The sequence below is a fragment of the Neoarius graeffei genome, chromosome 6 (assembly GCF_027579695.1).
Source record: "Neoarius graeffei isolate fNeoGra1 chromosome 6, fNeoGra1.pri, whole genome shotgun sequence".
Lineage (NCBI taxonomy): Eukaryota > Metazoa > Chordata > Actinopteri > Siluriformes > Ariidae > Neoarius > Neoarius graeffei.
The window spans coordinates 23,030,528-23,053,903 of NC_083574.1; the positions used below are offsets into that span (position 1 = coordinate 23,030,528).

At 40.0% G+C, this 23,376-nt stretch overlaps 1 protein-coding gene across 1 annotated transcript in view; it reads right to left on the bottom strand.

The window, feature by feature from the left end:
* Positions 1-21,521, bottom strand: part of rnpepl1 (arginyl aminopeptidase like 1) — a 35,430-nt gene extending 13,909 nt beyond the window's left edge. Inside the window, exons 1-4 of the mRNA XM_060923450.1 lie at positions 20,678-21,521; positions 16,642-16,782; positions 12,942-13,093; positions 8,143-8,259 (exon numbers count right to left, since the gene is read on the bottom strand). Of these exons, the coding sequence (XP_060779433.1) occupies positions 8,143-8,259; positions 12,942-13,093; positions 16,642-16,782; positions 20,678-21,139 (872 nt within the window). The 5' untranslated portion in view covers positions 21,140-21,521. The remainder of the gene's footprint in view (positions 1-8,142; positions 8,260-12,941; positions 13,094-16,641; positions 16,783-20,677) is intronic.
* Positions 21,522-23,376: the final 1,855 nt, after the last annotated feature.

Genomic DNA, 23,376 nt, shown 5'->3' on the forward strand with positions numbered 1-23,376 from the left:
GGTGAAGCAAGTCAGGCGCACTCGTGACAAGTGGGAGCCCTCACCAACATCCGTCCTGTGCTCTGAACACTTTGATTTGGATTGTTTTGACACCCTTCCCAGCTTAAAAGAATCTCTTGGGTATTCAGTTCATCACAAACGTGTGTTACTACCATCAGCAGTGCCTACACAGTGTTGCCAGATTGGGAGGTTTCCCGCCCAGTTGAGCGGTTTCAAGTGCATTTTGGTGGGTTTTGAACATATTTTGGGCTGGAAAACGTCAGCAGTATCTGTTGCCAGATACTGCTGAAGTTTTCCAGCCCAAAATATGTTCAAAACCCACCAAAATGCACTTGAAACCGCCCAACTGGGCGGGATTCCTCCCAATCTGGCAACACTGCCAGTATTCCGGAGGGGGTCTACTCGTAGCTATGCCGGATCCAAAGACAGTCCTCCTGTCAGAACATGTGTTGTGAAACGACATAAGATAAAGGTACGTAGAGCTATAGATTCTACATGATAATCATAAATGTAATCATAAAGTCGGTGTGATATCAGTCATGTATTTGCTTGTGAAAGCTTGCGGCTTTCATGTAACTGCCGCCTAGCAACGAGAGGCAAAGGGTAAAGACGGTAGGCTATCATAGATTCTATTCGGAAGAGATCAACACAATTCTAGACTCCCAGAAGAGGAAGAGCTAGCACTAGAGAGTTCACCGGCGTTTTCACGCGCCATTTCCATTGAGTAGAACCAGAGTAGAACAGCCAGTGAACCGCAGCGTGTTCTCCCGCTGACGTCACAACATGGCCGCGAGCCACGGACCCAGTTTTCTTGTGCTGTGCAATTAAAAGTTGGATATTTGCGTAACAACAGCTTCTTTTCACGTAATTATAACAGAAATCCAACATGTTTGCCATGTTGTATAGTTTAAGAAATTGCATAGAGTCATGTTCGTGTCATCAGCACTTTAAGGTCACACTTAACATTCAGAAAAAACATTCACTAATGCCACTTTGGCCAAAAAGTTGGTCATTCATCAGGCAACTTGATGACTGAACATGGTCTCAAATAAATGGCTAGTCTATAAGATGAACGTTATCTCACTTCAAATTTCAACTCGTACCACAAAGCATGTACCATACCAGTCAAAAGTTTGTGCACCCCTACTCATTCATAGGTTTTTCTGTATTTTGACTATGTTCTACCTTGTAGAACAATACAGAACATATCAAAACTATGAAATTACATACGGAACATATATGGAATTATGTAGTTAAAAAAGTGTGAAACACAAAAAGGGTTTCATATTTTAGATTCTTCAAAGTAGTCACTGTTTCCCTTGATGACGCTTTGCACACTATTGGCATTATCTTCACCAGCTTCAGGAAGTAGTCACTTGGAATGCTTTTCAGTTAACAGGTGTGCCTCATCAAAAGTTAATTACTGCAATTACTTGCCTTCTTAATGTGTTTGAGCTCAAACAGTAAAATAGTAAATAATACAAATACAGTAAATAGTCCTATTTGACAACTGTAGTAATCCATATTATGTCAAGAACTGCTCAACTAAGTAAAGAGAAACAACATAGTGTGTTGTTTACAGTAATTAATAAAAATAAAGAAAAACCATTAAATTAAAAAAAGACGTGTCCAAACTTTTGACTGGTATTATACCTTATGCAATGTTTGACAGTGAGGTGTGAAGCTATTTGAATTAAGTAGCTTATTTAAACTACTGTATTATTTTGACCTAGGAGCATTGATCACCACTACACTGTTTAATTTTCTTAGTATACACTATATTTCGTGTGACAAGTCAGCTCATCTCCAGCCTCCTTGAAGTCGATCTTAAAAAAAAAAAAAAAGTCAATTCACTCATTTCAGGCATTGAAAACTAGTCAGTCCCAAAACGCTGGAGTCGAATGAAAATGATTCACCTTGCACAAAAATCAATCAGTTTCGCAGCATTTCAGTGAGAGAGAAAGCCAGTGGATAATGTCTTTAATTTCAATGTGTCTTGATGGAATTGAACAAATCAGGGGTTGAAATGTAGACATTGTTACAGCTGAAAAAAAAAAGAACCAGTTAAAAAAATAAAATAAATGAATTAAATACATTTGCATTGCTGTGCAAAAGGCTGAGGCACATGTAAAGAAATGCTGTAGACAAAAATGGCTTAAAAATAAAGAAATTAACTGTTTCAACATAAAAAAATAAAGTTATAAACAGCAGTAAGCCATAAAACGTCTGGTTGCTGTACCCTATAGATCCGGAATGGTGAGAGAGAGAAAGAAAATGATGCTTAGTGAGGAAAGGCCCTGCTGCCCTGAATTAAAAAAACAAAAACAAAACCACTGACTGGAAAAAAAAAAATATCCCATTTTTCATGGATCATTCTGGATCAGTGATCCAGATCACCACCAAAAGTCATAGCAACGTAATTCAGCCCAGAGGTACAGTGTCTTGCAAAAGTATTTATCCCCCCTTGGTGTTTGCCCTGTTTTGTTGCATTACAAGCTGGAATTAAAATTGATTTTTGGAGGGTTAGCACCATTTGATTTACACAACATGCCTACTGCTTTAAAGGTGCACATTATGTTTTTTATTGTGACACAAACAATAATTAAGATGAAAAACCAAAATCTGGAGTGTGCATAAGTCTTCACCCCCTTTCGTATGAAACCCCTAAATAAGAGCTGGTCCAACCAATTCACTTCATGAGTCACATAATTATTTGATTAAGATCCACCTGTGTGCAATCAAAGTGTCACATGATATCTGTATAAATCAACCTGTTTTGGAAGGACCCTGACTCTGCTACACTACTAAGCAAGCAACATGAGAACCAAGGAGCACTCCAAACAGGTCAGAGACAAAGTTGTGGAGAAGTATAGATCAGGGTTGGGTCATAAAAAAATATCCCAAACTTTGAATATCCCAGGGAGCACCATTAAATCCATTATAGCAAAATGGAAAGAAAATGGCACCACTACAAATCTGATAAGAGAAGGCCGCCCACCAAAACTCTCAGACTCACAGACAAGGAGGGCATTAATCAGAGATGCAACAAAGGCACCAATGATAATGCTGAGGGAGCTGCAAAGATCCACAGTGGAGATGGGAGTATCGGTCCATAGGACCACTTTAAGCCATACACTCCACAGAGTGGGGCTTTATGGAAGAGTGGCCAGAAAAAAGTAATTGCTTAAAAAAAAAAATAGAATCACGTTTGGAGTTTGCCCAACAGCATGTGGCAGACTCCCCAAACACATGGAAGACTCCTCTCTGGTCAAATGAAACAAAAATTGAATTTTTGGCCATCATGGGAAATGCCATGTGTGGCGCAAACCCTGAGAACACCATTCCTACAATGAAGCATAGTGGTGGCAGCATAATGCTGTGGGGATATTTTTCATCTGCAGGGACAGGAAAGTTGGTCAGGACTGAAGGAAAGATGGATGGCACTAAATGCAGGGAAATTCTGGAGGGAAACCTGTTTGAGTCAGCCAGAGGTTTGAGACTGGGACAAAGGTTCACGTTCCAGCAGGACAATGACCCTAAACATATTGCTAAAGCTACACTGGAGTGGTTTAAAGGGAAACATTTAAATGTCTTGGAATGGACTAGGTCAAAGCCCAGACCTCAATCCAATTGAGAATCTGTGGCATAACTTGAAGATTGCTGTACACCAACGCAACCCATCTAACTTGAAGGAGTTGGAGCAGTTTTGCCTTGAGGAATGGGCAAAAATCCCAGTGGCTAGACGTGCTATTATAGAGACAAACCCCAAGAGATTTGCAGCTGTAATTGTAGCAAAAGGTGGCTCTATAAAGTAAAGTATTGACATTTATTCATTTATTTATTTTTTGGGGGGGTGATACTTATGCACATTCCAGATTTCTGTTTTCTCATCTTATTGTTTGTGTCACAATAAAAAAAAAAATAATGTGCACCTTTAAAGTAGTAGGCATGTTGTGTAAATCAAATGGTGCTAACCCCCAACAATCCATTTTAATTCCAGCTTCTAATGCAACAAAACAGGACAAACACCAAGGGGTATGAATACTTTTGCAAGGCACTGTATTCTTCATGTGAAATTTGGTGATGACTGGTTGAAAACTGAGGGAGAAATAGCATCCTAAAAAAACGTTTGGAGAAGGAGAAAGTAGAAAGATCCTGAGTAAGAGTAACAATTTGCGCTAGTGCTGCTAGCGCAAATTAAACACTATAAACAGCAGTAAGCCATAATAAATGAAACAAAGTCAATATTTCGTGTGAGATGACCCTTTGTTTAAAAAAAAAAAAGATAGTAATTTCTGGTACAATGAGTGCAGTTTTATAAGGAAATGAGCTGTAGGTTTTACTGAACATCTTGTAGTACCAGCCACAGTTCTTCTGGACACTTTGTCACACTTGCTGCTTCATTTTGCAGCAAAACCCAGTAGCCTTCATTATGTTTTCTTTTTTAATCTGAAAAGTGCCCTCTTATGTAATGTGCTGCTCAGATACAAACATTTTTTTCCTGTAACATTAAATTTTGTGCTGGAAAACGAACGTCTGGAACTCTAAAATGTTTTCATACTGATTTGATAATGTAGAAGTCATAAAAAAAGAAATCTATAACAAAGCTTGCTATAAAAAAAACCCAGGGTGCTTAAGACTTTTGCACATTACTGTATATGTTCGGTATTTAATCTATTTGAAAGATAATCCAACAAATCAATTAAAAATTTGTATTGATTGAATTTAAAGGGATACCAAATATAATATATATACATAGTTGCTGATGTGACAAAGTAACGTATTCTTAAGTATTCTATCAAAATTATATACTAGAAAACAACGAAATATCTTGGTAATTGTAAATATAATAGTCGGTACGCTAAACGGCACAAGAGTCGCCATTTTTAAAAGACCGTGACGTCAGCCCTACCCACTGCACTAGGAGAGAAGCGTGTAATCATGGCGTCGGGCACATCAAGTGAAAGCGACAGCTCTGTCGAATCATACGAAGAGATCCCGCAAGACACACTGCAAGCAGGCTATGGCTTAGAAGGGTACCAGTTTGAACCTAGGAGAGGTACTCTCGACTCCGGTGATGAAGAAAGAAGAGAAGAAAGCTCGGATGACGGCGAGGATGAGACTGATGCTGACCATGGGCATGGCGAGTGTGGGGCAGAGCGTATGCGTGCAGGTGACACGGCGTGGTGCTCGTGCGGAAAATATAACGTGGAGTTGCTCACGAGTCCAGCAGAATTTATTTGCTGCAATGAGATAGGCGCCACCCGTGGACTTGCGAAATCGTCGCAAGAGGCAGAAACAGGTATTTCCATTGAAATAACACACACACACACACACAGTGGCATAATAGACTATACTACTACTACTAGTTTTTCAGCGGAAACGAGTGAAAAGACATGTCTGGAGGATCGTTATGCTTTCCATCGGTCCTGTTATTACACCTGAAAGCAACATACTGTGGCATTGTGTAGCCGATCACTTACAATTCATCCTACTTTCCGATTCACACGTGCTATTCCCAACCTCAATGAGCCAACACAACTGGGCACATACATACGTCATGAGTGTTACGCAGAGAAAATGAACGTGCATTCTGATTGGATAAAATTATCATCATGGCGGGCTGTTCAAACTGCGGAAATAGTTTGCTCGAGCTACTTTCAAAACACTATAACTTTCCAACCTTAGAACAAAAAACTTTTGTAAGTCTTGAATAAGGTTTGTTAATGTGTGTTTTATTGTTATATTTACTCTATACAGTGGTGCTTGAAAGTTTGTGAACCCTTTAGAATTTTCTATATTTCTGCATAAATATGACCTAAAACATCATCAGATTTTCACACAAGTCCTAAAAGTAGATAAAGAGAACCCAGTTAAACAAATGAGACAAAAACATTATACTTGGTCATTTATTTATTGAGGAAAATGATCCAATATTACATATCTGGGAGTGGCAAAAGTATGTGAACCTCTAGAATTAGCAGTTAATTTGAAGATTAAATTAGAGTCAGGTATTTTCAATCAGTGGGATGACAATCAGGTGTGAGTGGGCACCCTGTTTTATTTAAAGAACAGGGATCTATTAAAGTCTGATCTTCACAACACAAGTTTGTGGAAGTGTATCATGGCACGAACAATGGAGATTTCTGAGGACCTCAGAAAAAGCATTGTTGATGTTCATCAGGCTGGAAAAGGTTACAAAACCATCTCTAAAGAGTTTGGACTCCACCAATCCACAGTCAGACAGATTGTGTACAAATAGAGGAAATTCAAGACCATTGTTACCCTCCCCAGGAGTGGTCGACCAACAAAGATCACTGCAAGAGCAAGGTGTGTAATAGTCGGCGAGGTCACAAAGGACCCCAGGGTAACTTCTAAGCAACTGAAGGCCTCTCTCACATTGGCTAATTTTAATGTTCATGAGTCCACCATCAGGAGAACACTGAACAACAATGGTGTGCATGGCAGGGTTGCAAAGAGAAAGCCACTGCTCTCCAAAAGAACATTGCTGCTTACCTGCAGTTTGCTAAAGATCACGTGGGCAAGCCAGAAGGCTATTAGAAAAATGTTTTGTGGACAGATGAGACCAAAATAGAACTTTTGGGTTAAAATGAGAAGCATTATGTTTGGAAAAAGGAAAACAGTGCATTCCAGCATAAGAACCTTATCCCATCTGTGAAACATGGTGGTGGTAGTATCATGGTTTGGGCCTGTTTTGCTGCATCTGGGCCAGGACGGCTTGCCATCATTAATGGAACAATGAATTCTGAATTATACCAGCGAATTCTAAAGGAAAATGTCAGGACGTCTGTCCATGAACTGAATCTCAAGAGAAGGTGGGTCATGCAGCAAGACAACGACCCTAAGCACACAAGTTGTTCTACCAAAGAATGGTTAAAGAAGAATAAAGTTAATGTTTTGGAATGGCCAAGTCAAAGTCCTGACTTAAATCCAATGGAAATGTTGTGGAAGGACCTGAAGCGAGCAGTTCATGTGAGGAAACGCACCAACATCCCAGAGTTGAAGCTGTTGTGTACGGAGGAATGGGCTAAAATTCCTCCAAGCTGGTGTGCAGGACTGATCAACAGTTACCGCAAACGTTTAGCTGCAGTTATTGCTGCACAAGGGGGTCACACCAGATACTGAAAGCAAAGGTTCACATACTTTTGCCACTCACAGGTATGTAATATTGGATCATTTTCCTCAATAAATAAATGACCAAGTATAATATTTTTGTCTCATTTGTTTAACTGGGTTCTCTTTATCTACTTTTAGGACTTGTGTGAAAATCTGATGATGTTTTAGGTCATATTTATGCAGAAATATAGAAAATTCTAAAGGGTTCACAAACTTTCAAGCACCACTGTATATTGCCCTCTGTTCCCCTTTAAAAAGAAAAAAAACAGATTCAGTGATTATCCAAACAAGCTGTAATTAGTTGTAGCCCATTAAAAAAAAATAAAAATGAATAACTTTATTCTAACTAATTACTCAAACAAGGCCGAATTATTCTCCACTAACAGAAGGTGCAGTCTGTGGTCACCACTTGCTGAATACACTAGTAGCAGTTGAAGGTTGCTGTGGTTTGACATTTTCAATGTTGCAGATGCAATGAGAAAGAACACCGCTCCACCACAGGCACAAATTAGCAGCAAACATTGTAGAGTTTAGATCTTGAATTCAGCACTTATTCTAGTGCAGTTCAATAACATACTAGATATCCAATTACTTGACAGGTGCATATATTTAGTGTGCAGTTTGGGATATTTGTTCAGTCCACCATTTGCCTTAATGATTCAGTATCTACCTGGTGTCACAATTAACACCGTTATATTTAGATTTTGACTCCTTTTACATGTGATATGTGTCAGCTTCAAACCAAATCAAATGTATAGTATTTTTCCCCCTGCTTTTCTTCCTACATGGGCCCCCCAGCCTCTGAGGCCCGGTATGTATTCCAATGGGTCTAGTTTTAAATAAATTATCTTGGCTGTGGCCTCAGACTTTTGCAGTCCTGGCACATCAGTGCATGAAAATGCAGCAGTACATTGTGTCATTGCTAATAATAGCCTCTTGTTCCTAACCAACATCTGAAAGGATTAATAAACACACAACAGTTGAGTGAAATAGATGGACACTCACCTGCCCCACACATAAGGGCCAAAGAGTTGCTCGGCTACATCAAGGCAGCGCTCCACACTGCCTCCCAGCTTACTAACAGCAGAGGTCAGGAGACAGGGCTCAGCCCACACACGGCTCCTAAACACACACATTCAAATTTTAACATTGGTATTTAAAACAGATATGATGTACTCTAAAACAGTCACTATTATATTCACTGAAAAAAGGTGACATTTTATCATTTTGACCAAATACAATATAAAAATCCATGCGCCAATAAAATGTATCTGAAAATAATCAACATTTTTTAAAAAAAGTGTCTGAAATGAATTGAATGAATGTGAATGAATGAATGAACACATTGAATGAATGTGTGTGTATATATATATATATATATATATATATATATATATCTCCACATTCACTGGATATGAGCAACTGCACGCTCTGATTGGCTACTCTACTACGAGGCTCATATACCATGAATAGAGAAAAAAAAAATGGTGGAGCATGTTGCTGAACCAATCGAGGACAAAATAAAAACTCTACTCAAACACAAAACACCAAAAAAGTTAAAAAAAAAAAAACCCAAAAAACAAAACATGGAATAAAAGTATTTGATGGCAAGAACATCTTTTTTTTTTTCAATAATTATTATTGTAGCATTTTTTCACAAATTGCTACTGTCATTTCCCTGTTCTGTTTACATTCTAAGCGGAAATGATTTCGTTGGACGTTTTGGATAAAAGTTTGTTTAGCGAATTTGCAAAAAATAAAAATGCTCAGTTTCTCAAAATCCAGTGAATGTGGATAGAATAAAACTGTTATTCCACTCAATCTTGTCGTACATGGCTTATAGTCAACTCAGTGCTACACGCCTCGTCAGCTATCAGCACATATCCAACTCAATTTCATGTAATAACTAATATAAGTGTGTGTGTGTGCGCGCGTGTGTGTGTGTGTGAGTGTGAGAGAGAGAGAGATACAGACAGACATACAACAAAACAATAATGCAAATATTGCAGTGTAAAAGTTTGCACACCCTTGGGGGGGGGGGGGGGGGGGGGGGGGGTCATTGATTTTATACCAAAAGACATTTATACTATACATGTGATATGTTTCACAGATGCTGCTTCATTATATGAGGGAACAAATCAAACAAACTGCATGTTAGAATATTATTACTGAACAATATCAAAAATGATCTGTTAAAAATATGACATTCCCTTTCTGAGTGTGATGTTAGGTCTTGATCTGTCTGTAGCAAAGGAGACTGAATTGACAAAGTATGATCTGTGAACGTAGACCTCTTCCACCTCAGATTTTGCCTCACGGATATCCGGAAGCAAACAGTCACTGACACAGACACAGCTGTTCAGAGATGTTTCAGTTTATTGTAGGACAAACATAAGTATAAACAGGGTGTTTCAAAAATTCTGATATCATTATGGGATATTTACATCTCAAATAATATACATTTTTTTGAAACACCCTGTATATTCACATTCAAGAGTGTGTTATAGCTATGTGATTGGATGATGTGATTGACAAAGCTAAGTTATCTATGTATAACGTAAATGGCTGATGAAGCATTACATCACTGGTTTAGACAATAAATATTAACCAGTAATGTCTTTCTTCTTTTCATCAGACTATGATCCTGACGGGTGATGTAATGGTACACAATGTCACTCTTCTTTCATAGTGTTATTTTATGAAAGAACAGCGCCATTATGTACCATTACATCACCCGTCAGGATCAGAGTCTGATGAAAAGAAGAAAGACATTACTGGTTAACATTTAATATTTACTGTTCAAAGATTAAACGAATAGGCTCCAACCGTAGCCAAGATAAGGCTGTCCTTCAACCAAAATGCTGTACCTGGGTGAGGAGGGCATTAGCCAGAAAAACATCCAAGAGCCCAAAAGTAACTCAGAAGGAGAGGGATTGATTCACAACACAGATTTTCACAGCACAACCTTAGCCTGAACAATCCACAAAGCTGGGCTTTATGGAAAAGTAGTGAGCCATATGAAATCCCAATAAGAGTTTGCCAAAAAGACATTTCAGAGGTTCAGCAAACATATGGGAAAAGGTTCTCTTTTCTGATAAGATGAACTGTTTGACCTTGGCACAAAACTTTACGTTTGACAGAAACCCAACACTGCTCAGCACACTGTGAACACCATGCCCACAGTAAACCATAGTAGTGGTAGCATCATGATAGTTGTTGTCTTTGGCCTTTTGACTGCTATGGATGTTTTTTTGTTGTTGTTTTGTAGATAATTTTACAAAAAATGTTGAAAAAACCCCTCCCTCCTACACACATTTATATAATATTGATGTATAAGATCAATGAAAATTCCAATAAAGTCCATTTTAGTTCCATCAAAATGTAGAAACATTAAAGACGGACTGAATACTTGTACAAGCCACAGTATTATCTTCAAATCTCCCACATACCCAGTTTAAAAGACATCTGTACAGCTTGTTATCTTTAATTAAAGCTTACCATCTGCACTTTAAACTCTTAAAATCAGTTTTATTTACATGGGCACAATATGATTTGTCTGGCTGAGGTGTTTAATCTGGCTGAGATATTATATGATCACATGAACACACAATGGTACCAGGCCAACACTGGATGGATAAGTTAGATTTGAACACCTTGATCTCACCACTGATCCTCACAAGCAAACTGTTTCCAATTTGGTTGACTACTTCTGGATCCATTTATTCTCATCCTGTATCTCTGAGTTGCATGCTGTGGCATGAAAGGTATTGGTCTGATAAACAACGTTGTAAAATGCTCTAAAAGCCTGTTGTAAAAGCTCTAATTGCCGGTTTCTTTGTACACAGCCAAGAAGAAGAAGAGCCTAGAGGACAACTTTTTTTAATCATTGCATTATTACCGCAACAAAACTATAAAGCATGAACAGCACAGTCTCATTTTGAAAAAGCCTGGAAGTTTTTTTTTCCTTTTAATACAGAAAAACCCTGTATATGAGTCAACATATAGTCTGTTTATGCTAGCCTGTGCAGAGTTACACGATACAGCCCTTGCACTGATGTCACATTTCTGTTCGCAACCGTTGCTACCATTGTCCTGGGGGACAAGTGAACTTTGTTTACATACTGAAGACAAGCAATACTGAAGATGTCAGACATCTGTAGTTCAAAGAAAAGTACAGCTAAAAAAAAGAAACTTTACTACCAAATTACTTGGATAATCTAAGTCAGAATGAAACAAAGGATAGATATACGTGGAAATTAGAGTTTATTAGTGGTTATGATCCGTACAAAATTTCTTGAAACGATTGGAGTGATGTAGATTTGTGGCTTAGCGTTACCTATATAGATGTTGGAATGTACCTTCTCATTGCATTTTCTCTGTTTTAATAATTAAAAAATAAATAAACAAAAACTTATCGTTTCCTGGAAAAGAACAGGGAGGATTGAGAATTGAGTGGCTGTGGTTTGTTTACACCCGATACTAATTCTTGTAGTGTCCAAGAAACCTCTGCAAAGGTGCATACAAAAAGCCCAAAAATGCAGACTTACCCGAGCAAAAACGATCCAGGATTTCTCTTGTAGTGTCCTGATCCCCCGATCTTTAACCCAGCCACATATAAAAAGTTGTACGCCTCCATGCTCTTCTAGGTTTTCATCTGTTTGTCCATGTAGAACGATGTCTGCAGCACCAGATAGTTTGAGATGTCGGGGAACTCAATGGCTGGATAAATTTCCAACTCACCGGAAAAATCCTTCTTTGTTAATGTGTAAGGATTTATCCCATCGCAAAGAGCAACTTTCTGAAGACATATTGACACACTGGCCTCTAAACTGCGGAAATATTCGGAGATGGTTTCACTTGCGCTTTACATAACGGCAGCCAAATCGGTTTGCCTGACCACCACTTCATTCACCGGAAGTAAACTCACAAGCAAAAGTCACATGACTGAATACAACCTATTCCAGGTTAACCACCCACAAAAAATGCTCGAAAAACCTTTAACTCCGTGGATTGTCAGTGAAGAAAATGGCAAGATGGTGGCCACACACTGCGACTGTATAGCAGGCCTTGGAGAGAGCTGCTCTCCCACAACATCGTTGTTGTGTGCTATAGAAGTTGGAATGAAACAAAGGGATTCACTGACAGTTACAGATAAAAAGGCGTACTAGGTTCTTCCTACTGCTGTGGAGAAGAAAGGGGGGGGGGGGAACTCTCCTACTCCTGGATCAGAGATATTTCCTTTCTAAGGAAACGCCCAAGTCATGTTCCTAGGCCGCTAACAGAAGCTCTTGACAAAGTTCCACGGAGATGGTAATACCTTTTATCTTTTTCTCTATTTGAATGATTGGAACAACCAAAAACAGCACAAAAATTAACCATATTTAAGACAGATTAAGCCTTGCTTACAGGAAAGACGGTGTTTGGTTGTCCCCCAGGAGAAATTATTACGTAATGCATGACATCACGAGCAAGGGGTCTATACCTGATATATACCCTATGAGCTTTAATTCTATTGAGTTCACTTACAATGGAGCAGCAGTGTTGGATTTAATAAAAAGGCTGACAAAAATTTTAAAAAGCCTACATTTGTACATTGCAATGCCATATTATCATACCGCCCATCAAAACGACTCATGCGCCCATCAAAACGACTTGGTTTGGTCCGGTTTCCATTTCAGAACCACAAAAGCAAGAAAAATTCTGTTCAACCAATATATAGATAAAAAACCTGTGAGCAATATTATAAGTCACGTAACTTTTCTTCATTTTAGTTCGTATTAAATCTCCAATCTCTTCACACGCACCTGGGTCCGATGTCAGCGTGCTGTAGATCTCCAGCCACCAGGGCCACCAAGTAGGCAGGTACAGGGTACTCCATAGAGAACTGGAACAGCCGGTCCTGCTTAGAGTACACACTCCTGGAAGCACTCATTAGCACAGTCACTCCATCTGGAACCTGCCAGATAACAGACCAGTCGCAGAAGAAGCTGAGAGGAAAAAAAACGTGCCTTCTGAAAGTGAGAAAAGGTGACCGAGAACCGGAGTTGGACTAAACGGCTGCAAAAAAGGTTATAAAGAAAGGGAGGAGATCAAAACGAAGACATGCTGCATCAAGAAAGTGAAACTTATGGTGTAGTTTCATGGCAAGATAAGAATTGGATTATTAATGAAGTTGCGGTGTATGAAGAATAAAACATTTCAGGGTGTGTTATTACAGGAAAATAATCAATGATGAGGTAATGTGGTCAATGTGAAGCAAAGTTACTGTAACCACCCCGGCCCAAAGTGTTCTATTCCTCTTACATCACAACAACTTGCAAATGATTACAATTTATATTTAGTAAAGAACAGGTCATCCCTTTCCATTTACTGATAGAGTTGAGCTTGGCTGACAAATTATGCATCTACACTCACCAGCCACTTTATTAGGTACACCCATACACCTGCTGTTTTATGCAGTTACAGCGTCTTGCAAAAGTATTCATCCCCCCTGGTGTTTGTCCTGTTTTGTCGCATTACAAGCTGGAATTAAAATAGATTGTTGGGGGGTGAGCACCATTTGATTTACACAACATGCCTACCACTTTAAAAAGGTGCAATTTTTTTATTGTGACACAAACAATAATTAAGATGAAAAAACAAAAATCTGGAGTGTGCATTCACCCCCTTTCGTATGAAACCCCTAAATAAGAGCTGGTCCAACCAATTCACTTCATAAGTCACATAATTAGTTGATTAAGATCCACCTGTGTGCAATCAAAGTGTCACATGATCTGTCACGTGATGTCTGTATAAATCAACCTGTTCTGGAAGGACTCTGACTCTGCAACACTACCAAGCAAGCAGCATGAAAACCAAGGAGCCTCCAAACAGGTCAGAGACAAAGTTGTGGAGAAGTATAGATCAGGGTTGGGTTATAAAAAATATCCCAGACTTTGAATATCCCAGGGAGCACCATTAAATCCATTATAGCAAAATGGAAAGAATATGGCACCACTACAAACCTGACAAGAGAAGGCCACCCACCAAAACTCACAGACCAGGCAAGGAGGGCATTAATCAGAGATGCAACAAAGACACCAAAGATAAACACTGAAGGAGCTGTAAAGATCCACAGTGGAGATGGGAGTATCTGTCCATAGGACCACTTTAAGCCATACACGCCACAAAGCGAGGCTTTATGGAAGAGTGGCCAGGGGGAAGCCATTGCTTCAAGGAAAAAGGGGAGGAAAAAAAAACCAAACATGTTTGGAGTTTGCCCAACAGCATGTGGTAGACTCCCCAAGCACATGGAAGAAGATTCTCTGGTCAGAAGAGACAAAAATTCAACTTTTTGGCCATTATGGGAAATGCCATGTGTGGTGCAAACCCAACACTTCCCATCACCCTGAGAACACCATTCCTACAGTGAAGCATGGTGGTGGCAGCATCATGCTGTGGGGATATTTTTCATCTGCAGGGACAGGAAAGCTGGTCAGAACTGAAGGAAAGATGAATGGCACTAAATACAGGGCAATTCTGGAGGAAAACCTGTTTGAGTCAGCCAGAGGTTTGAGACTGGGACGAAGGTTCACATTCCAGCATGACAATGACCCTAAACATACTGCTAAAGCTACACTAGAGTGGCTTAAAGGGAAACATTTAAAGGTCTTGGAATGACCTAGTCAAAGCCCAGGCCTCAATCCAATTGAGAACCTGTGGCATAACTTGAAGATTGCTGAACACCAACGCAACCCATCTAACTTGAAGGAGTTAGGGGGCGTCGTGGCTCAGGTGGTTAAGGCGCCATACCATGAATGCGGGCGACCTGGGTTCGATTCCGGCCCGAGGTCATTTCCCGATCCCTTCCCGTCTCTCTCTCTCCCGCTCATTTCCTGTCTCTACACTGTCCTATCCAATAAAGGTGCAAAAAGCCCAAAAAAATATCTTTAAAAAAAAAAATAAAAAAAATAACTTGAAGGAGTTGGAGCAGCCTTGAGGAATGGGCAAAAATCCCAGTGGCTAGATGTGCTAAGCTAATGGAGACATACCTCAAGAGATTTGCAGCTGTAACTGCAGCAAAAGGTGGCTCTACAAAGTATTGACTTGTTTTTTTTTTTTTTTTTTTTTGGGGGGAGCAGATATCTATGCACACGCCAGATTTCGTTTTTTTCGTCTTAATTATTGTTTGGGTCACAAAAAAAAAATAAAAACAAAAACAATTTGCACCTGTGGTAGGCATGTTGTGTAAATCAAATGGTGCTAACCCCCCAACAATCCATTTTAATTTCAACTTGTAATGCGACAAAACAGGACAAACACCAAGGGGGATGAATACTTTTGCAAGACACTATCTAATCAGCCAATCCCTTGACAGCAGCACAATGCATAAACTCGTGCAGATACAAATCAAGAGCTTCAGTTAATTTTCTCTTCAAACATCAGAATGGGAAAAACTGCGATATCTGTGACTTTCACTGTAGCATGGGTGTTGGTGCCCGATGGATTGGTTTGAGTATTTCAGAAACTGCTGGGGAAAAAAAACCCCAAAAACAAACAAACTGGGGTTTTTACACACAACAGTCTCTTGAGTTTACACAGAATGGTGTGAAAGACAAAAAAACATGGCGTGAGCGACAGTTCTGTGGGTGGAAATGCTTTGTTGATAAGAGAGGTCAGAGGAAAATGGCCAGATTGGTTCGAGCTGCTGCCAGGAAGGATATAATAATTCACAGCAACTCTTTACAACGGTGGTGAGCAGAAAAGCATCTCAGGATGCAACAGCAGAAGACCACATTGGGTTCCACTCCTGCCAGCCAAGAACAGGAATCTTATGCTGCGTTCATGTGCTATGGGAATTATGGTAAATACCAAACGCCGACATGGAAAGCACACATGAACGCCCCCTCTTATGGTATTTTCCACTGGGCAACTCGTAGAAAATTTTGATACACGAGTTGCCGAGATGAGATGAACTTTAACCTTTTCAACATGGCGGCGAGCGGTACAAGACACTTGAATGTTAAGCACTGTATGCTACTAAAGTTTTTTTTTTTACTAGTACTAGTGGGTAGTTTTTTGTGTCTATGCAATGTTGCGTCATTAACAAGTGTAATATAATACGTTAGAAATCCGTTTCCTTTAAAAATGTGTTGTTATGGTTTGTTTTTACCTATCCAGAGCAGACGCTATTGCAAACGATAGCTAACTAACTATTGCTAACTTGAATCTGGTCCACCATCTTTAATTTGTCAACAACAACAAAAGCATGTGAACACAACACACTGGTAAATACCACTTCCCAACTGGAAAATATCATCTTCCCATAGCACATGAATGCAGCATTAGAATCAAGAAGTTGTTCCTATTAAAGTGGCAGGTAAGTGTATATACAGTAGTAGTTTTACTTGATAAATTTGCGAATAGGTGTAGATATGATAAATGTATGCAACTGTATGTAATAACCTAACAACTCTGCGTATGCTGATGTGAGCGACTGGAGCATTAAATGTGAACCACACTCACCCTAATTGTAGCGGAGTAGGTGCTTTTGACAGCTGGAGTGTCAAAGCAGGGGAAAAAGGAACGATTGCACACAGAGTGACCCTGAGTGAAGACCAACGGCCGCGTCTGACCACACGTTAGCTCTGTGTCCAACCACCAGATCTGACAGAGATCAGGAAAACATCACAGGAGAGAACCAATCAAAAAGACTTTTTTTTTTTTTTTAAATCAAGCTAAAACACATTCAATGCTATGAGGTACAGGAAACTACCACTTTAGCACTTTGCTCAGTAATACCATTTGTATATAAACAGCTTCATAAAACACCTGAATGGGTTTTAAAACGTCATTTCTTTTAGAAATCGTTTTAAAACTATATTATTATACTGTATACTTTGATTATAGCAGTGCTAAACTAGTATCTATAAACTTTAATTAAATGTTGCCTTGTCACAAAACTAAGAGAAGTTCAGATGCCAAACATACACAGCTCGGCCATTCAACTACATTTGGTTTAAAAGCATGAAATTGTGCCGAAGTTTCACTTTTACCACATTGTGTGCTATTGGAAAGAGAACCCACAGTTTCAGGTTTAGGATTTGTGATCCTTTGGACTCAACTTGTGCTTTCTGTTTTATTCTTCTAGCTTTTCTTGATTGGCCAACAAGAGTTGGACAATCAAGTAAAACTAGAAAAACTAGTCTAACTCTGGGACTGACCCTGAAAAAAACCCAACTCGACATCCTCGGACTGTGCTCATGACGTCAGAATGCCTGATTCTGAGAAAAATCACTAAAAGGAACATATTGATGTCAACAGCCTTGTCCTGGCATTTGGGTGAAATCATCCAAGCAAATCGATAAAGCAAATGAGAAACTCCCCTTACAGATAAAAACGAGAACTGAAAATGAAGTGGAATATCAGAGAGAGTCATTCTACTTGTTCAGGGTTTCTGTGGGCTATATTTAGTGCAGGGATGAAATTCTGCCTTCACTGATACGCTGTGTAAACAATAGTCATGTGCCACATGGATTCTGCAAGCCTTAATGCTGCTTTGTCAAGCAAACACCTGCTTCTGGTTTGACGAGCCGCATCTAACTCTAGTTCAATCCAGCGCAGTTTACTCACTTTCCTGCTCTTGTACACCGAATAAACATCATCATGAACAGATGACGCATTCCTGCTTTTGTTTACGACTGTAAAAATACTTATAATACTAATGAATTTTCTAATATTCACACCATTAAATCTTGCTCCAATTTACTAATTAATTCAATGACAAGGTTACGTCAGGTCTCATCACTGTGAGAGAAGATATTTCCAAATCAGGTTACATCAGGTCTCATCACTGTGAGAGAAGACATTTCCAAATCAACAACAGAGGTGTTTGGAATTTATGCACCATGTGTGACTGCAGTCTCCTTGGGCCCAGTGCCCATGTCTTAAAAATGCCAAATCTTTAATCCTCTTGACAGTCGTCTCCATACAGGAGCCCTGGATTGTCAGATCCACCATCACCTCAAATATCCACAATCAAAATAAGTACTGTATGAAACTTAAATAGGAATTACGATTAAACTAAGAATGAATTAAGTTAATCATGGACCCACCTTTTTGATGGTGTGAAACTGATTTGCATGGAATTGCTGACATACAGATCTACAGGCATGGCATACCATTTTGCTCACATCAATGTATCCAGATAATCCACTCGATTATCCGGATCAAAATAGGGTTGGAACTGAATACTACAGAGAGGTAGAGCTCCAGGAACAGACCCACACTAATTAACCAATATAACACGAGCAAGAGTGTCATTGTACTTTGTATCAACATGCTATTCAATACTTGCATGATTGCAAGTGTTGATAGAGCATTGTGTGTTGCATGGCAACATGCAATGACTGACAATGAGCTGTAAAAGGAGTAACCATTTCAATGTAACAAACAACTAGAAATGGAAATGTATGGAGTGATCACAGACTAGTGGAGTGATGCAACCACCAAAATGTACCAGTGTTATAATACTAATCATTATACATACAGGACACCTTTTCGATGGAATGAAAACACGTATTACGGTATGTTCCCTTCTAGCGGGTTTCATCCATTTGGTTTGACAGCATACAATATTGTTAGCAAATCACTTATCCTACGTGTATTATCTCACTCTACCCAGTGGAGAATGAGCGTTGAATATGGCTTACGATATTGCATGGTTGTCAAGACAACATGACGCCACACGTTGGAGACGTAAAACTTCCATGCTAGTGAGCGACTGTGACAATTTGTAAACAAACATGGCCACCAGGGTTGCTTCATTAAATACGGAAAATTTTGAGAGAATTTTGAAAGAAGATGCCTTGAACACCCGAAAGAAATGTATAATAATGGCTAGTTTTTTTTCATGGTATATCAGATATATTCCATTCAGCTAGCACTCATCTTCAACTCATTCAGCATCATGCTAGCTGAATGGAAGATATCTGATATACCACTCAACGCCAGCCAATATTATTTAAATATCAACACTCTTGGAATACCACTGATCCAATCAAATTAGTGGACCAGAACTAACTGTTATAATCATACAGTGATTCTCAGCTCTAGTCTTTGGGAACCCATTGCCCTGAACACCTAAGCTACCTTATGAAGGTCTTGATAATTGACTTATCAGGTGGATCATGGAAACATAAAATTCCACAAGTTGTTGTAATCCCAAGGCTGGAGTTGAGAACGGTTGCTTTGGTATACATTCAGCTGCTGGTTTACTAGACACATCAACCTTGTAGCCACACTCAGTAGCCGTTATAGGCTCCAATCAATAATTGGATACCCATCTTTTACTTGGGAAAACATGCCTGTAGTGCAGTGGAAAGGGACCAGCACCATGACAGCCCACATATTAATTGGGTAGTGGACCATTCTCAGGACAGCAGTAACACAGGCTGCATAGTGCTTTATATATCATAGTGGATGGTCCACCACACAAACGATATCTGCTCAGCTGTGGTCGTATATACTGGACTGGTCCCTTTCCATTGATAGAAGGAATAATACCAGGATCAGCCTACATGATTTGTTTTTCATGATGGTCACTATGTCAGATTAGGCAATCATAGTGCCATAAATATGTTGTCAAGATTTTTTTTTACACACCTTAATCTAACTTCTAGGCTGACACAGGTATGTGTTTGTACACAAGATGTTTAAAAACCCCAGCAACACTACTGCACCTGATATTCTCACAGCAGCACCAGACACTACCACATCACTACTGTACTCAGAATGGTCCACCACCCAAATTATATGTTAAGCTATGGTCATATATACTGGACTGGTCCCTTTTCATTGATGGGAAGAATAGTGCTGGGATCAGACTACATGATATTTTTGTCTTTCACGATGGTCACTATATCAGATTAGGCAATCATAGTGCCAGAAATTTTTGCCGTGTCTTGGTCAAGAGACTGCCAAGACAACAAGTTGCACCACGACCAAATGTCATTGTTCACATCTGGCAGGAGGAGGGTCAAGAAACGTCAAGGTAGGAGTTGTCAAACTAGGTGAGAAAATATGAAAAAATTCGACACGCTGGATGTTTCTTCAACGTTATAGGGTGTCCCAGACACCACGTCACTGTTCATTGATGGATGCTCACATTCAATCCCAACACATGTCAGGCTGAATTTGTGTAGTCTGATCCCAGCGACTGAAAAACTGGAGTGTATACCTCCAGTCACAGATTCCCAACCCTAACCTCTGACTTACACATTTTAGTGTTTTCCTGCCACCCAATTCAATTCATCAGCTCGTTAAATTAAGTTAAATCGGGTCTGTTGGAGGAAGGGAAAGCACTCAAATGTGCAGGACAGGGGTTTTTCTTCCAGGACCAGGGCTGGGAACCTGATAACATGGCAGATAGGTAGGCAAGTAAGTAAGTGACAGGTGACTCAGTGTACACAGAGACACTGACAAAACCTCATGGAGACGCTCAGGGTTGTTAGGACACTTGAAATGTGCTCTAAAGGATCCGGATCACTGCGTGGATCATTACCGCAGGTCCGTCAGTGGTGGTGTAGCGGATAGTGACCCGGAAGGGGCGGTGTGTCCGGATCGCAGCGACGGGGAGAGCGATGCGGAGCGAGGACCCGTAGTCGGTGAACGGCTCGAGGTTGTAGGAGAGAGAGAAGATGATATCAGGAGATCCGGACGTCCCTGGGACCTTGCAGTCTACAGAGTGGATCAGTAGAGATGGGTGCACGTCCAGAACCAGTGCCTGTACACCAGGCTGCAGTGTCACCAGCTCCAGCACCTGCCAGCCTGTGATCCTCTTCAGGCCGAAGTTCACCCGCAGGTCCAAGTGGAAGTGGCGCAGCGAGAAGCTGTGAAAGTTGGACGCCGACGCGACATCAACCAGCCGGCAGCGACCGAGTGCCCGAGCTCCGTCCCGAGTTTTACCGGGAACCGGCAGCGCCTTCCGGCAGCAGCAGCACAGCGCCGCGTTCAGCTCGGCCATGGCAACGCTCAGCCTCGGATCGATTAAAAAAAAAAGTCCAAGGGAAAAGTTCACACAAACAAAACAAGGTGCAAACACACGCGACGCACTTCCTCTACACCTGTAACATGGCTGTCTTTTTCTCTTTTTTAAACAAAGGCTGCAAAGTTTTAAACTGAATGCAGAATTATTCCAGGAAAGACAAGAGCAAGAACCATAATATCCTGCCAAACAAAAACATCTACGTAAAATCCATCGGGACCGCAGAGAGCAGACAGTTCACCAATCCATCCTCCATTAAAAACAAAAATATTATAGCTTTAGACAAACCGGGTAGATATGAAACTAAAGAAAAAAGACACCACCATTAAAGCTGAAATGAACGAACCTATGTTGAGTGACTCCCTTTACAAAACAGGAAGTGAAAACAAGGAGGAGGAGGAAATCGCACGGAGACCAGAAAGTTTTGGAGAAACGCCAGAGGGCGCTGTGGAGCCGCACAGTCCTGCCTGGGTGTTCACTTCATAGTCAGGCCGTATTTGTTTATATTCGGAGGCTATTTTGCAAAATTTGCCAAGTCTTGTTTTTGGTAATAATATACAAGTTCAGATATAAATTCATAAATCTGGACTTGTAATGTTTGTAGGCTGCTGTTTCATAGTTAATTATGCAGGGGAACTTTGTGCATAAAAAGAGCCCTGAAACCACGTAGGAAATTGGTATAAAAGTATTACATCAGGGCTTTTCAAAGTGTGGGGCGCGCCTCCCCTAGGGGGCGCCAGAGTTCTTCAGGGGGGCGCAACGTGAGGAAAAATAAACCAGAATAAGTTATGGAATCAATTTTGTGCCAAAATGTTCATACAATACTTTTGAAATATCAAACAAAAACGACAAATAAAAATACAAAAAAAAGTCAATCTTTTTAGACTGGCAAACAAATTATTCTTGTAATCGTGCAAAATATCAGTCTATTACTCTTCAGAAACCTTTTATTTTTGTTCCGCGTCTTTCTCAGTTTTGTTTGACGTAATTTATTTTGGTTGCGATTCCAGCTTTCTTGTTTGCGCTCCCTGACTTTTTGCTTGCAGTTTTGGCACAAACTTCACATGTGGGTGGGCTGTCCAGGAATGCATTCCCATTGGGTAACTTGTGTTTGATTGACAGCTACACTCAGCGATTCCCCGGAGGCTGTTGCGGCCATTTCCTACTCGGATTTTGGCAGACTGTTTGACGAGTGACTGATCCATTGACGGTACACAAGGATCGAGTGGACTTCAGTGGCGACTATGATATTGAATTAATTCAACAAAGTGTAAGTACGGGACAAATGTGTTGTATGTGTTGCAGTAGTACACATTATGCAGGCGTGTTTAACGTTAGCAAGACAGCTATTATATTGGGTAGTGGAGCTAAGTCTAACATTTGACTTGCCACGAAACACCTGCATCATGTGTACTACTGCAACACATACAACACATTTGTCCCGTACTTACACTTTGTTGAATTAATTCAATATCATAGTCGCCACTGAAGTCCACTCGATCCTTGTGTACCGTCAATGGATCAGTCACTTGTCAAACAGTCTGCCAAAATTCGAGTAGGAAATGGCCGCAACAGCCTCCGGGGAATCGCTGAGCATAGCTGTCAGTCAAACACAAGTTACCCAATGGGAATGCATTCCTGGACAGCCCACCCACATGTGAAGTTTGTGCCAAAACTGCAAGCAAAAAGTCAGGGAGCGCAAACGAGAAAGCTGGAATCGCAACCAAAATAAATTACGTCAAACAAAACTGAGAAAGACGCAGAACAAAAATAAAAGGTTTCTGAAGAGTAATAGACTGATATTTTGCACGATTACACGGATAATTTGTTTGCCAGTCTAAAAAAATTAACTTTTTTTTTGTATTTTTATTTGTCGTTTTTGTTTGATATTTCAAAAGTATTGTATGAACATTTTGGCACAAAATTGATTCCATAATAAGTTACTATTGCGGACATTTAGCGAACTTCAGCTAGCCTTTACCAGAGACAAAATGGACCGATTTTTAGTACCTAAAGCTATAGTGAGTGAGGAGACAGAGTCTGGGCCAAACAAAAAAAGAAGGAAGTATGACCACGATTATTTAAAGTTTGGATTTTCATGGACTGAATCTGAAGATGTTCCACTGCCACAGTGTGTTGTCTGCCAAGAGGTGCTAGCTAACGATGCTATGAGATGTTTAAAATGTATAAAACAAGATGTTTTTTTAAAAAAGCAC